This window comes from Herpailurus yagouaroundi, unplaced genomic scaffold (assembly GCF_014898765.1).
Source record: "Herpailurus yagouaroundi ecotype Mexico unplaced genomic scaffold, PumYag 180, whole genome shotgun sequence".
NCBI lineage: Eukaryota > Metazoa > Chordata > Mammalia > Carnivora > Felidae > Herpailurus > Herpailurus yagouaroundi.
In genome coordinates this window covers 12,070,247-12,085,379 of record NW_024412411.1, presented here as the reverse complement: position 1 = coordinate 12,085,379, position 15,133 = coordinate 12,070,247, and the positions used below count along the sequence as shown (strand labels likewise).

At 37.3% G+C, this 15,133-nt stretch overlaps 1 protein-coding gene across 3 annotated transcripts in view; it reads left to right on the top strand.

The window, feature by feature from the left end:
* The window catches only part of RAB30 (RAB30, member RAS oncogene family), an 89,449-nt gene extending 79,367 nt beyond the window's left edge, over window positions 1-10,082 (top strand). For all 3 annotated transcript variants that reach the window (XM_040489496.1, XM_040489497.1, XM_040489498.1), the window contains exon 5: window positions 885-10,082. In XM_040489496.1, the coding sequence (XP_040345430.1) occupies window positions 885-1,135 (251 nt within the window). In that variant the 3' untranslated portion in view covers window positions 1,136-10,082. The remainder of the gene's footprint in view (window positions 1-884) is intronic.
* Window positions 10,083-15,133: the final 5,051 nt, after the last annotated feature.

Here is a 15,133-nt window from a genome sequence, read left to right as displayed (position 1 = left end):
AAATTTAATTTTGTATTAATTATATAGTTTTAATTGTACAATTATGTGAAACATTTCTAAGATTCTGAAGTCAAATCTATTAGACAAAGTGTAGAGACATCTAGTTTCTATCCTTTCCTATCTCCCCAACCTTGCTCCTTTCATGAGTAACCATTATCTTTAAAATTAAAATGTTGGCTTATTCTAACATTAAAAAAAATAGGGGCGCCTGGGTGGCGCAGTCGGTTAAGCGTCCAACTTCAGCCAGGTCACGATCTCGCGGTCCGTGAGTTCGAGCCCCGCGTCAGGCTCTGGGCTGATGGCTCAGAGCCTGGAGCCTGTTTCCGATTCTGTGTCTCCCTCTCTCTCTGCCCCTCCCCTGTTCGTGCTCTGTCTCTCTCTGTCCCAAAAATAAATAAACGTTGAAAAAAAAATTTAAAAAAAAAATTAAATAAATAAATTAAGTCTGTAAGTGTGCCCGTGTGTATTTTTTTTTCCATCCCTTTTGCTTAAGCAGTTGTATATTATATACCTTTTTTATACTTAGGAAAAAGTAGAACGGTATAGCAGGTATACGCTTAACAGTATATCCTAATGTCTCATTCCATGGCAGTATATAGAGATATTCCTCATTGCTTTCTACAGTGGCAAATAACTGCATTGTGTGCATGTGCCATACTTCATCAAGCCAGTGGCCAACTGGTGGTCATTTGCATTTCCAGTTATTTGCCGTTACACACGACACTGATATTTTAAAATAAACATTCCGGTAATCACAGCCACATTTGCTCTGCTTTACTTGCCCATCTGTCCGATTTGACTTCAGATTTGAAATTGCATTTTGATGCCTCTGAGCCTGTAAAAAGTCAAGTGATGGTTCCTTCTCTGATTTATCCCTGTTCCAGGCAATAAGATTGATCTGGCTGAAAGGAGAGAGGTCTCCCAGCAGAGAGCTGAAGAATTCTCAGAAGCTCAGGACATGTATTACCTGGAGACCTCGGCCAAGGAATCAGATAACGTGGAGAAACTATTCCTTGACTTAGCGTGCCGCCTCATCAGTGAAGCCAGGCAGAACACGCTTGTAAACAATGTATCCTCGCCCTTGCCTGGAGAAGGGAAAAGCATCAGCTATTTGACTTGTTGTAATTTCAACTGAAGGCTGATGCAAGGAGAAGCGAAAGGAATCAGCAGCTGCCCTGATGGGCCCTGAATTGCTGGGCAGATCTGGTGATGACTGTGGCTCCCGCTCTTAGACCCTCTGACTCCTGTGGGATCCAGGGCTTACACAGCATGGCAGGCCAAAGGCTTTGTCCGCAGGCCAGCATTAGCAGAACATACAATGGTTTCACCCTTTCGCAGTCAGGAGTTGGAGCAAGGAGAAAATTGCGCTAGACGCTCCATGATCTGCAGAGCATGTTGCTTTTGTTCTTTTCAAAAAGCAAGTAAAAGCGCATTCCTGAACACAGTCCAGGGGGAAATGTACTGTAGGGACCCCTCCTGCACGTCAGTGGGTGCATGTGGGGGCTGTTCTTTAGGGCTTCTGGGGGCCCTGGTTTTCTTGTCTACCAGATAAACCAAAACTGGGAAGGCCAAGTACTGTCTTTGTGGTGAGTGTTGATGACTCCACGGAGACTTTGAAAAGTGTTATTTCTCTTGTCCACAGGCACTTTCAAGAACTTTGGGATGTAAAAATGAAACCTTTACCCCATGACCAACAGTAACAATCATTGGTTTAATAATATATACAAGCCCCATGACTCCTTCTGGTGCTAATGATTCTGCTCTTTCACAGACCAAACATTTTAGTACATTGATGTCCTTAAATGTATTATATTGAAATAAAAAAAAATAATAATAATAAGGGAAGTCCATGAATCAGCACTCTTTCTCAAAGTCTCCTTACTACCTTTTCTAGGGTAGATTTGTTGGAAAATAAAATACTATTCCTTTCATGTTCTTTCCCCTCGAAATCTCTACCATTTTATTCTTCTCTTCTCCCATCTTTCCTGCCCTTTAAGTAAATGAAAACACTAGAAAAATGAAAAAAAAAATGGTTGATGATATTCTAATAAAAAAGACTATCTCTAAGACATTATGAGTAGTATGAGAAAACAGACCAGATCTGACCAAAATACTGTGGATTAATGGACTGCAATGCAGAGTTCTAAGCAGAGCACAGTCCTTGATAGCAGGTGACATCTTTTACTTCCTGGTACTATCCATCTTGGACAGACCAAGGGTTAGAATTTTGTACATGTTTTTAGTATGATAAGTGACAATAGCAACAGATGAAAAGTCTCATGAACCATTTTTGTATTGTCAAGAACCTTCGACAGATTCTGCTTGTGGAAGCAGGTGGAGCTGTCTTTTGTCACCTCCTTCATGTAGTGATGTTACTCTCAGACTCACGACCATACGTTCTATCTTATTTCCTTTCCTCTGCCTTTCTTTCCTGGTCTTCTCCTCCTTTCCTCTTTTCCTCTCTCCCTTCATATGCATGTGTTACTGCAAATCTCCAATTCAAATGGAGGTGTATATGCCTTTACTTAGCCAATTTTAAAACAAGACTCAAAGTGGAAGATGTGCTGCTGAATATGTGTTACTAATTTCTTTAGTGCCATACTTTGATGCCTTCCAATTTGTTCACCGATATAAATGCAAATTGGGGAAATAATTAAACCTGTATGCTGTTGATGCTGTCAGATGTTTCTGTAGCTTGCTGCTTAGCATCACTGAGGGCTGAGGAATGGGATAAGGATATGATATGCAATTCTGCTGTTGTTGTCGATGGTGGCAATCTCGGTCCTGATATGTTGATATTTGAAAGCTATTTAATTTTAAAGAAATGAGACACGTGGAGACATGATGTTGATAAAGCATTTCCAGCATTTCTCCAGCAGATTTCAGAGTGACTCATCTTTTGTATAGAGATTATATACATTGTTTAAGGGGTTGATACCTTTGGTTGGCCTCACTGTGTTTGTCTTGGTCCTCTGCATGACAGAAGGAGATCTCAGAAGTTTAAATTGCTTTTATTTTGAATCTGTGTCTACAGGAAAGAAAAATCATTTTAATAAACACCAACCAAAATCAGTGATAATTGTTGCTTTTCCCTCCCCATTTCTCCACTAAGCCAGCAACAATAAAAGTATTCAGAAAACAAGCTGATCAAAGTGGGCAGAAGAACTTCTCTTTTTAAACTGTGAGGAAGTATCCCTAAGTGTAGATTTATTGTCTTTCATTTAGGGCAAAAATCTAATTAATATCCCACATCATGACCCCACCTTAGCAGCAAGTGTGTTGAAACTGAAGCTGCTTTGAGAACTCAGATAGGACTTTGTTAGATTGGGCAAATTTGGTCATAAAACAACAGTTTCTAGGGCTACTTTTGCATCTGAAATTCTTCTTCCTTAGGGCTCAGTATTCTCTGTCCACCCGTGGCCATACTCATAAATAAGGGGATTAGAAAGTTCTGCTCTTGGGCCTTTCCTTCCCTGTTACTCCTCCCAGCCTTTCCGTATCTTACAGTCCCCATCCATGGCTCATAGTGGAGATGCATGAGAATTTGAAGCTTTTCTCCATGCCCCGACCCCTAGTTGTGTGAAGGCCTTATGGACACTTGCTCACTGACACATTTCAAGTTTGAGAACAATCCCTGACAATATTGTAGGTGCTCAATAAAAGCTGAATGAAGACTTTGTGCCAAGTGGAGCTTTGCCAGTGAAATAGAAATTTCTCAAATAGAACTTGAGAAAGGGTCGTAATGAAACGTGGTTATCTTAACCTAGACCAAGACCTAAACTTACTGGTTTGCTTACTAGTTGTTATTGCCATGGCAACATTTGCTAAGATGAGCCTTCTTAAATAAAAATGAATTCTTACTTAATGGTGGATGAAAGAAAGAGTGCTTTCTCATTAATTTAGTTTGGCTTGGTCTGACTCACACTACCAGAGTCCGTGTCCACTTGCATTTTTGCTGTAATCTTTTTCTTCTTTTAATAAAGTTACTAAATATATGGCAAAACTTTTTTTTCAATTTCCAGTGAAAACACATCATATTCATGTTATGGAGTCAGGTTTGGGAGAATCTGAAATCTAAAAGCTTGCTGATATTAATGATATTTTATATGGCTTTCTATAGGCTGCATCCTCAAAGGATTTTGTGTTTTTTCCTTTACCTACATAAGGCTTTTTATTTCTTTATATGCTTTTATTATTTCTAATGTATTAATATTTAATATTGATTTTGCGGGGCCACTTATCCTTTCTGTGGATTACAGTAGGCCATTAGCTCTCCTGGCCTTTCTTTTTTCTTGTCTTTTCTAGTCATTTCATGTTACTATCTCTTCCTGAGTAAAGCAGCAAGAATAGAACTAGAAATGAAAGTCAAATGGATTGATTTGACAGTGTGTCAATTTCTGAAAGAAACATGAAAACCACTGGCCAAAATAATATATCTGAGTTAAGGTTATTTATTTTAAGCAATTTAGATTTGTTGGAGAGAGGAGGCAGAATCTGACAGAGGACTGGATTCTATTTGTGAATGTATACCTTTGGAGGACACTGGTGACTTCCAGGGTTAGGTCAATGATTTGTCTCATTTACCTTCTTGGCTATTCCACAAGCCTTCCAGATTAAGCATCAAATTTCAGCTAATGAATCATTCTGAATAGATACCAGTTGCAAGTGATTTTGAATTGCTCTTCTGACTAAAGTGAAAACATCTTTTTTAATAAACTAAGCCACATAAGATATCATCTTGTAACCAGAAAAAAAACCTTTCATTTTCTCCCCCCACATATCAAACCAATGGCTTTAAAGATAGACATTTTCTGTTTCTTAATCCTGCAAAACTTGTTACCTTTCATAGCTGTTAGTACTTTAGGGAATACTGCTCTATTAGCTTCTGGAAGAGCTCTTCTAGGGTTTGCCCTTTGTTTTCTTTAGAATTTTTTTTTTTTTTTTAACTCCAACTGGTTCCTTACTCTCCTCAACCATGGTCCTGACAGATGTGTTTTAATGCAACTATAATACTTTTGAGACTTAACTAAAAATTCAAAAACAGTAAAAAGACATGTTTATCTCATCGTTCAGACAAACAGTACTCCACATAAGCAATCAGGTTGAACACTAATTTTGGGATAAGAGAAAGATGTGCTTTCTTTTCTTTTTTCTTTTCAAATTTAATTTCTGCCACATGAGTGTATTTGTGTTTAAAAGGAAAGCTGCCTTCCCTTACATTCGTCACACTATGTAGAAAGCACACTGAATTAAGAAATTATCATCCCTTCAAACAATTAATACAGTGATGTTAGAACAAGAGAGATGACGGTTCATCTTTCCTAAGTCTATTTATTACATTGGAATGCTACAATCATTTTTGAGAGCTATACTTTGAAATTAAAAACAAATTGAGGCATAACAAAGATGGTTAAGGAATTTAAAATTTAAGACATTTGAAGAATATTTGAAGGATTTTTGGAAATTTAACCTGGGAAAGAGAGGAATACGGTTAGTGAATTAGAGCAAGACTCTGGTTCAGAGGGGTAGAATGAGGCCTACTGATTAAGAGCCATAGGACCACAGATTTGGGCTCTATGTCAGGGAGAACTTTCTCAAAAAGATGGTTGACCATGAAAGGCACTGCCTTAGATAATAGTATCTGTCAAGCAGAGGCTAGATAAGAACTTGGTAAAGATGATGTGGAAAGGATCTCAGCATTAGTTGGAGGTTGGACTAGATGACTTATTAACTTATTAACATAATTCTATGTTCTAGCACTTTGCCTTTCATATCATGTTCAGTTAAGTATCTTTTGACCCACAGCTAATGATTTTTTTTTAAAGGCTTTGCTGTTCTGCCAGTCCGGGAAGGAGGTTGGTTACATGTTGTTAAGCTAAAAGACTGGCTTGTCGTTGTGCTCGAGGGATTGCTTTGTCAGTCCATTCACTCATGTTCAGTTGAAATCACAAACTGGTTCTTGAGTTAAAAAGAAGAAAAGGTATTTTTTTAATAGAAGTTACATGAAATCAGGAAAATTAAGTTTTTGTCACTTGCCAAACATAGGCCATGTTCAATTTAGTGAAAAACTGGTATCCAGGATTTCAAGCCAGTCCTTTTTAAAGCAGAACAGAATCTTCAGTTAAAGATCCCATAAACATACCAATGTGAAGTTTTGCAGCTTCCGTTAGAGATGGGCTGGTATGTTACTGGCATAAAGCAGACCCTAAGATCTATTTTGGCAAAATCTCAGATGACATTTGGTTAGTTGGCTTGATTTTCTTGAAAAAGCATGATCTGCAAATTATTTTATTTTAATAGAACCAAGGCCAAATTACTTCAGGTAGGAAAAGTAACAAAACATGGGTTTTCAAAAGTCAGAGATAACCATAAGCAACATTTGCTAATAAAGCCCATGACCAAATGATTCCACCTGCAAAATAACTTGCTTCCCTGTTAGGTTGATAGATAGCTTTTCATTAGTGTTTATAACGTCATTGGTCTTGCATCAGTATGGTGAGAAACACATGAGTTTGGGTGCGACTTTCCTTGACTCCTTTAAATAAGAGGTCAGAGCCCAAAAGCTAGCTACCTCTTTAATTGACTTACTGAGGTACCTGAGACAAATTTTTACTTTCCTACTGAATTAGAGCAGAATTTTTAGGGATGTTGTGCTCTAGTTCCTGATGGATTCTTTGGTAGGTTGTAATTTTAACATTGCAGAGAGTGATGTAGAGAGGTGTGTAGAAGGGGGAACACCGGGTTAGGTATGAGGAGTCCTAGTACTGCCATGAATTAGCTGTAACTTTATGCAAAGCACAATCTCTTGAGCATCAGTTTCGTCATCTATGAGAAGACTCATAATACCTGTCAGGACTATTGTGAAAATTAGATAAGATAAATTGAAAGGACAATGCTCAGTAAACAGTAAGCACTCATAAATTCTTTTCTCCTTGATTAAAAGCAGACTTGGATGGTCTGATAAAAGTATAAATCCTTAGGGGAAAACAAAGAACCGTTTTTAACTTCAAAGAAAAGAGCATCATTTCTGAAAGGGCATTAAAAGGAAGTCACTTATTTGATCTATCTTTCTGCCTTTGGGCATTACTGTTACCCAAGAGTCTCTTTATTTCTTTACACACTTCAGGAAAGGTATTCTCTCTCTCTTTTCCAACAGGCAGTTCCAAGGTTGCAAACTCCTCATAATCAGGAAACTTAACATTATTACTGAAATACCTCACAGTGCAATTTGAACCTCTTTCTTCTTGATCCCATTCTCCATGGGAAGAAAAATGGGTTTATCCTATCATCTTTTTAAGGGACTGTGTTTGCCATGCGTTATTGCCCTTTGCCTCATTTTTTTTCTCCCTTTAATGACAGTCAGAAAAAGCTCATTAAGGTGATAATCATTATTCCCTTGGAGAATGTCAGGCTAGGTATTTATACTCTCTTAGTTTCTCATTAGTGTCAGATTTAGATCGTAATCTTAGTGTTGATTAACTCTTCAATTATCCACGTAGTTTTCTTCCTTATATACTTGATAACAAAGTGTGCTTCTGAAGAATTATTCTGGTTGTGTGACTCTTATTTCCTTGTCTTGGTAAAAATGGAGTTATCAGTCCTAGTTTGTCATCTACTTTTAGAATTTAATTTCATAGATGACATGTATTTGGTGGACAGAATTACCAACACCCAAATTTAGCAGGGTTTCTTAACCTTTCTACATGTGCACTGTACTCTGAAATAAAAATTGGAGTACCAAATGCCTAATAAAGCAAAAATTCATGTATAGAATAATAAAAGATAAGAATCTGGTCTGTAAGATAATTTATCACTAGTTAGTTGAATGGTCCACAGCTTTGTTTAAAGTTACACAGTTATGCCTGGATTAAATAACAATAGCAAAACTTGATAAGCCCTCTGAAAAACAGCTGCTAACCATATTGCTTTCTGGAATGTAATTATTAGGAATATTCTCTTATCCTATACAATTGCAGAATGCTAGTGGAACTTTCTTGTAGGCTGTTTGACAATGAATGTCAATTGATTTATTAAAAAAATTTTTTTAATCCCCTTATTCCTTTAAGGCATGTTGGGGCTTTCATGTTCCTTTGTTGAAAATTTCAAATGACTGGAATGCTGGCTTCTAATTTCTGCTCACTGAAGTGTCCTCTAGACATACCAGATGGCTGGAGCTCCTTTGATGATATGTAAGGGAGCTACATAAATGTATTTATGTAAATACACTTACATAAATGTGTGTGAGTAAAGTTGCTGTTTTCAGCAAAACACACACACACACACACACACACCCCTCCAGAAACACCTCTGCTTAAAATTCCAAATAATAAAGGATTAAGAAGAGATTTCTGATCATCTAAAGGGAAAAAGTTGTGCCCCATATATATTGTTACATATACCTTAATGCATGACTTTTAGTGTAGGGATGAAATAAAATGCAAAATATATCATTATGGAGGTCTTCTCAGCAGCTAGTTAAAATATTTAGAGAAGCTGTTTTATGAAGACTTAGAGAACCCCTGATTTCCCCTCTTGTCCTATCTCTTTCCATTAAAACATGGATCTTTAACATACACATAATTTTAACAAACATGTTAATTATCAAATCTTATGAACTCAGTTATTAATATTTGGCTGTTGGTTTTAAGCATAGGCTTTCAGTAATATCTGAATACACCAGTATATAAAATCTAACCATCTGCTTCTATACAGGCATAATACTTGATTTTAAATGTTAATATGCAGATAATAACAGTACACTGTATTGTCCTATGTGTACATGTATTTTGTTTAATGAAAAGTCTGTTAGAAATATAAGCCCACAATGACCTGAGTGCACTTAGCTGAAGTGCACCTCTGTAGAAAGGTGATTGCATGAAAACTTCAATTAGCATTAAAAAGAGGGGATAGGGAACAGGAATGTGAACAAAAAATTTTAATGTAGTTGCATCCCTCTTTTTAAAATTAAAATATAATCCACATACAATTCATGCCTTTAAAAGTGTTCACTTTGGTATTTTTTAGTATTTTCACAAAGTTGTACAACACTCACCACTATCTAACTCTTGACTATTTACATCATCCCAAATGAAAAACTCTGTACTCGTTACCAATCAATCTTTTCCCTGTACCTACCACCCCTCCCAGCATCTGGTAACCACTAATCTACTTTCTGTTTCTCTAGATTTGCCTGTCTTGGACATTTCGTATAATTACACAATATGTGTTTTTTTTGTGTCTGACTTCTTTCACTTAACATAATGTTTTCAAGTTTCATGTAGCATGAATCAATACATTCTTTTTATGATTAAATAATATTCTATCGTATGTATATTCCTCAATTTATTTGTCCATTCATCAGTTGCTGAGCATTTGGGTTGTTTCCATTTGGGATTATTATAAACAATGCTGCTATGAACATTTGTGCACAAGTTTTCCATGTGGGTATACATTTTCATGTCTCTCTTAAAAGCAGTAGTCTAGCAAATCAAGTCATTTGTGTTCCTTAAGCAGAACCTCTTAAAATCCCACTTGGAGATGCAACTTACAATCTTAGGTCAATTGGTCAATTAGGAGATCCCTGAATAATGGCTAACTTCCCAAGATGTCCATAGGAATCTTTCAGTGAGCCTATCATTTATATACGGTAATCAATTTCATGAAGACTGTTTCAGTCTTGTAGAAATTGTCATTGCACAGAATGAATTTATAAAGTCCTCTGCACTGTTTTAAGGGACAGCTACAAACCATGTTGGAGAGGAGTACTCATTCAATCTTCTAGGATTCAATGAAGGAGCACTTTTAATATACAATTTCCTTTACATATTGAGTGTCTTTAAAGTTTGGATTTTCCTTCTTGAAAAAAGATTGTCAAATCGCCAAACCATCTGACTGTCCATTGTAGCTTAAGTTTTTATTATTAAGAAATAATTCATACTGAGAGTAAAAGTAAAAAGAATGTATTTTGTGTGCAAAGGATGAATGTATTAATAACTTTTTATTTGTATAAATTTTTTTAAAAGATGAATGGAAATTGCTTTCTCATGTACTTGTATATAAATAAACATTTCCTGTTGCCCATATGTGGAGTATAATATGCCATCAAAGCATGTAGAAGTTAATAAGCTTTTTAAGTATACCAGTGTCCTTCAGCATGACATGGAAACTGCTCTGGATTTGGGCACTTGAGTTTGTTTATTCTCTAACTGCCTAACCTTGGACAAATTATTTAACATTTTGCACCATAGATTTCTTCTCTGTAAAATAAGGGGCTAGATTAAATAATCTTTAAGTCCTTCCAATTATAATACTAAATAAGACTATATTCAGGGTATGAAAATTATTTGCTAATTGTTTCTAATGGTGAGAAAGGTGCTTTATTGGATGGTATCCTGGAAAGAGCATTACACTGAGAATCAGAAGACATAAATTCTAGTCCCAACTCTGACACTGATGAGCTGTGTGACTTTGGACTAATCATTTAATTTCAAGCCTTGATTTTCTCAAATACTAACTACACACTAGATTAGATATCTTTAAGTTCCCTTCCATCTAAAACACACTGTATGCTTCTGTATTCTTTAGACATATCACTTGAGATCTTATCCTTCACAATTAGGAATGAAACTACATACTCATCACTAGAAAGGCATTCATTTATTCACCCATTCATTTATTCACAATTTACTAGCATATGCTATGAGGCAGGTGCAGGAATCCCTCCCCTACCTCTACTCCAAGAGTCGGATTTGTTCTTTTTCTTGAAATTCATCCCCTTTCCAATCCTTTCCTCTTATTCTCTGCATTGGGACATGCACTTGAGAAATCAGTGTCTTGGATTAAGAGTGAGTACATGGGTCATGGAACATGCTAGGTAGGGTTAACGGAATGATAAAAGAATCAAAAATTTGGGCTCCCTGACATGGTGTTCTTTAGTTACTAGATCATAGGCAGTATGATTATTTGACATGATCATTTAGCATTTATAAAGTATTGGGTTTTAAAAAATTATTTACTATAAATTCATGTTATTGTCTAATTATAGCTTTTCTACAGTTGGTATGAAACTCTTATTTTTGCTATTTTAGCACCTTCATTAAAAGGATGTTTTGTTGAATTTCTCTTCTGCATTTATACATTCTGTGGTTTTAAGTGTTCTATTATTGATATTAACTTGCACCACAAAAATTTGTTTTTGTAGGTCAAAACCAGTCAGATAATTTCTTACCATTCTAATATGACCTAGTATGCTGTAAGCTGCAAAGACTGAGATGCAAATACCACTAGCCAGTGAAGAAATGGTTTCTTACGTATTTTCATTCTATTTTTTTTTCCCCACTAAGGAAATTTGGACAAGTTATTTCACTTTGAACATTGATTTTTCCATTAGTTAAATGGGATAAATTGCAAACTTGAATAGAATTTTTAAATACTTATGCATGTACAAATATTTACAGATCATTGGAAGAAAAGTATGAATGTGATTTATTCCCCAAATAGCTTATGTTTAGATCACTGTACTTCTCATTTGGGCAATGTAATGCTTCAGATACACAATTCCTTGGCAAGCTGGAAATCAGTGTTTTAAAAAACTTTGAGAATAACTATCCTCAGTTGACTCAATTATTCCACATCTGCTAACCGGCAGACTATACCTCATATAAGCTATGTATATGCCCCAAAACACATCTGCAGCTGAGATGAAACTGGGAGCTATGTTTAAACCACAGTCATGTGCCTGTGCTTTTGTCCAGGTGCTCACCTCGGAATATTTTAAGAACTAAAATATCTTATTTCCATTCCTTGCAGGAAACCACATGTTAGTAACATTAAGACATCATATCTAAATTTTCATACCTGGAATTTATTCAGGTTCCTAAAGAAGAGCTACATTTTCTTTTTTAAAAAATGTTTTTTTTTTCAACGTTTATTTATTTTTTGGGGGACAGAGAGAGACAGAGCATGAACGGGGGAGGGGCAGAGAGAGAGGGAGACACAGAATCGGAAACAGGCTCCAGGCTCCGAGCCATCAGCCCAGAGCCTGACGCGGGGCTCGAACTCACGGACCGCGAGATCGTGACCTGGCTGAAGTCAGACGCTTAACCGACTGCGCCACCCAGGCGCCCCAAGAAGAGCTACATTTTCACATTTAGATAAAAATAAGCTTGAAGAAACAGGCTGGTCTTTCTGACTTTGATCTCAAGAGATGAAACCACAAGAACTAACAACTGTATGTGGCCTAACATTCTACAAAGTTTGTTGATGTTTACATTCACATTTAATCCTCATTGTAACCTTGTGAAGTGCTTTCAGCAGTTGAAGTAGAAAGTACACAAGTTTTGATGGAAGACAAAGATTAAGACATGCTTTGAACATGGAAAGCATTCCAAACAAAAGGAATGAAGAGTAAAAAGGCTTTAGGTCAAGATATCTGTATTACTTTGGGCCAATTAGCCTTTTTAATGTTGCTTTCCTCATTATAAAATGAGGATCTCAAAGTTGATAGCCTTCAGTTATCTGTCAAGCACCTACTGGGTGCCAAGAAGTGTTCTAGTCACTCAAACTATAGCAGTGAACTATAAAAACTTACTCTAATGGAAATTATAGCATAGGAAGAATAGAAAAGAAATACATAGTAATATAAGATGGTGATAATCACTGTGAAGAAAATAAACATTTTTTTTAAAAAAGGGCCAATAATAGAACACTGACAGGCACCATCTTTTTTAAAATGCAGGCAAATAAAAGGGTAGTCAAAGACATAAGGGGAGATGATCAGACAATACTTCTGAGACTTGAGTATGCAGGGATCCTGCTCCAGCACACATGCTTCTGGGAGACTGGTACTTTAGAGTGCCTTCAAGATTTTCTAAGTTCTCCAGTTTCTGGGACTAAGCAAGGCACCCTGAGTCTGGATCTGGTCCCACATGGGATCTGGTTGCTGGAAGTACCTCCCTTGGAATTTTCTAAGTTTCACTTAGTGCCTGGGGTAAGTACCATTTCTCCCCTTTCAGGTACTCTCCAACCCCCTAACTCATGCTGGGTGTGCAGCAAATGCTCAAAGGAGCCCTGGGTCTGAAGAAATATTTCATTCACATGGCAGTATGTGATTGGGCTGCAGGAATGGTGCTTTGTTTAGGTGACTCTCCTATTGAACAAATTCCAGGTTCGGGGCTACCAAATGTCACCACTGACCTGTGGGATTGAGTTGTGTGTGTGGGCTTGTGCATGGGCTCTCATTGTTTTAGCTATGGTGCTGCCTCTGGTCTGTAGACGCCAGGCTTGTGAGGTGGTGGCAGTTGTTCTTTACCGTTTACGTCCTGCCACTGGCACTAAGGAGGTCCCATACCCTTTTGCAGGTTTTGTACCTTGTGCCAGGCCAGGCCTTTCTCATCTGAGGCCTTTTATGACTATTGCTCCACAATGCCAATTGTCCCTTCTAACCAATGTCCTCCTTTCAATTGATATTGACATTGTGGTGTCAATAAGTTTGGACTTAAGCCATGCCGATGGAGAAATGGACATTCCTTGTACAAATGAAACCCCTCTTCCTGTTCCATCTCTGGGACTCTTGTCTATTCTTCCTGGGTGTGGCCAGAGATCACAGCCTAGGAATGCAATTACAGCCTAAAAAGTTCAAGAAAAGACATTGTGAGAATATGTGTTCTGTGTTTATGCTACAAAAGTCCAAATGATAAATACAATATGACCATAAAATGAAATATTATTCATTTTCCTGCATATTCTGGGTAAGGCTTGCATTTTTGGTAATCATCAATGAAACACAGCAACAACCTTTGATAGTCACTGGAAGCCAGTATTCAGTGGCACAATGGGTGCAGCATCCTAAGTAATGATGTAATGAGCATTAAAAAAATGGTATTAGGGAGCTCTAGAGGGAAGATCCATATAGTTCAATACAAACAGGTTCTTAAGAGCCATAGCATTGTGAGTAACTGCAGTACCATTCTTTTATTGCAGTTGGGAGATATATTATAAAGAATCTTTATGTGCACTGATTGAACAATAAGCGTGTACCTTTTCTATTCAGTGTTCTAAATCTTTATTGACAAACCACATTACCTTATGTGGGCCCATGAATTTCATAATACATTTTAAAATCAAACTGTTTATAGACAAGGGCCCTGCAAAAAAAGATCTGCCCTGGAGGTAGCCCCAATCAAAGAGGAGCAGAAACTAGGCAAAACCAGAAACGATGAGAAATGGTAACTTGGAAAAGGGGGAAATGCAGAGATCACATAAAATAAGAAATGACAAGTCTGGGGCACCTGGGTGGCTCTGACGGTTTAGTGTCTGACACTCACTGCTTTGGGATTCTCAAAAAACAAAACAAAACAAAACAAAACAAAACAAAAGACAAATCCATTGGATTTGGAAGAGACAGATTGCAGCAGGTTGAACAGTGAGTGGTGAGAAAGTTGACCGTGACCATTTTTTTTTTTTTTAACATTTATTCATTTTTGAGAGTGACAGAGACAGAGCATGAGCAGGAGAGGGGCAGAGAGAATTGGAGACACAGAATCCGAAGCAGGCTCCAGACTCAGAACTGTCAGCACAGGGCCCAACACAGGGCTTGAACTCTCGGACCACAAGATCATAACCTGAGCCCGTCGGACACTTAACCGACCCAGGCGCCCTGACCCTATTTTTTAAAGGACCCTGGTTATGAACAACAGTACTTAGCAGGGAGGTAGCAAGGACTATTATAGCAAGAATATCAAAAAGAATAATGAGTGCAATTGAGTAATAAAAGTACTTTTACAAAAGTGAGATCTGGTAGGCACAACTGAACCAAGCAATCTAATTTAGCATCACCAATAGACAGCTTGACATTGTCTCTTAATGAGAATTCAATATGAAGTACATAATATAACCCATGAAGTGTCTCTGCCAAAACCCTGAATCTAATCAAGTCTTCAGGACTTTTTTTTTTTTTTTTAAATTTTTTTTTTTTCAACGTTTATTTATTTTTGGGACAGAGAGAGACAGAGCATGAACGGGGGAGGGGCAGAGAGAGAGGGAGACACAGAATCGGAAACAGGCTCCAAGCTCTGAGCCATCAGCCCAGAGCCTGACGCGGGGCTCGAACTCACGGACCGCGAGATCGTGACCT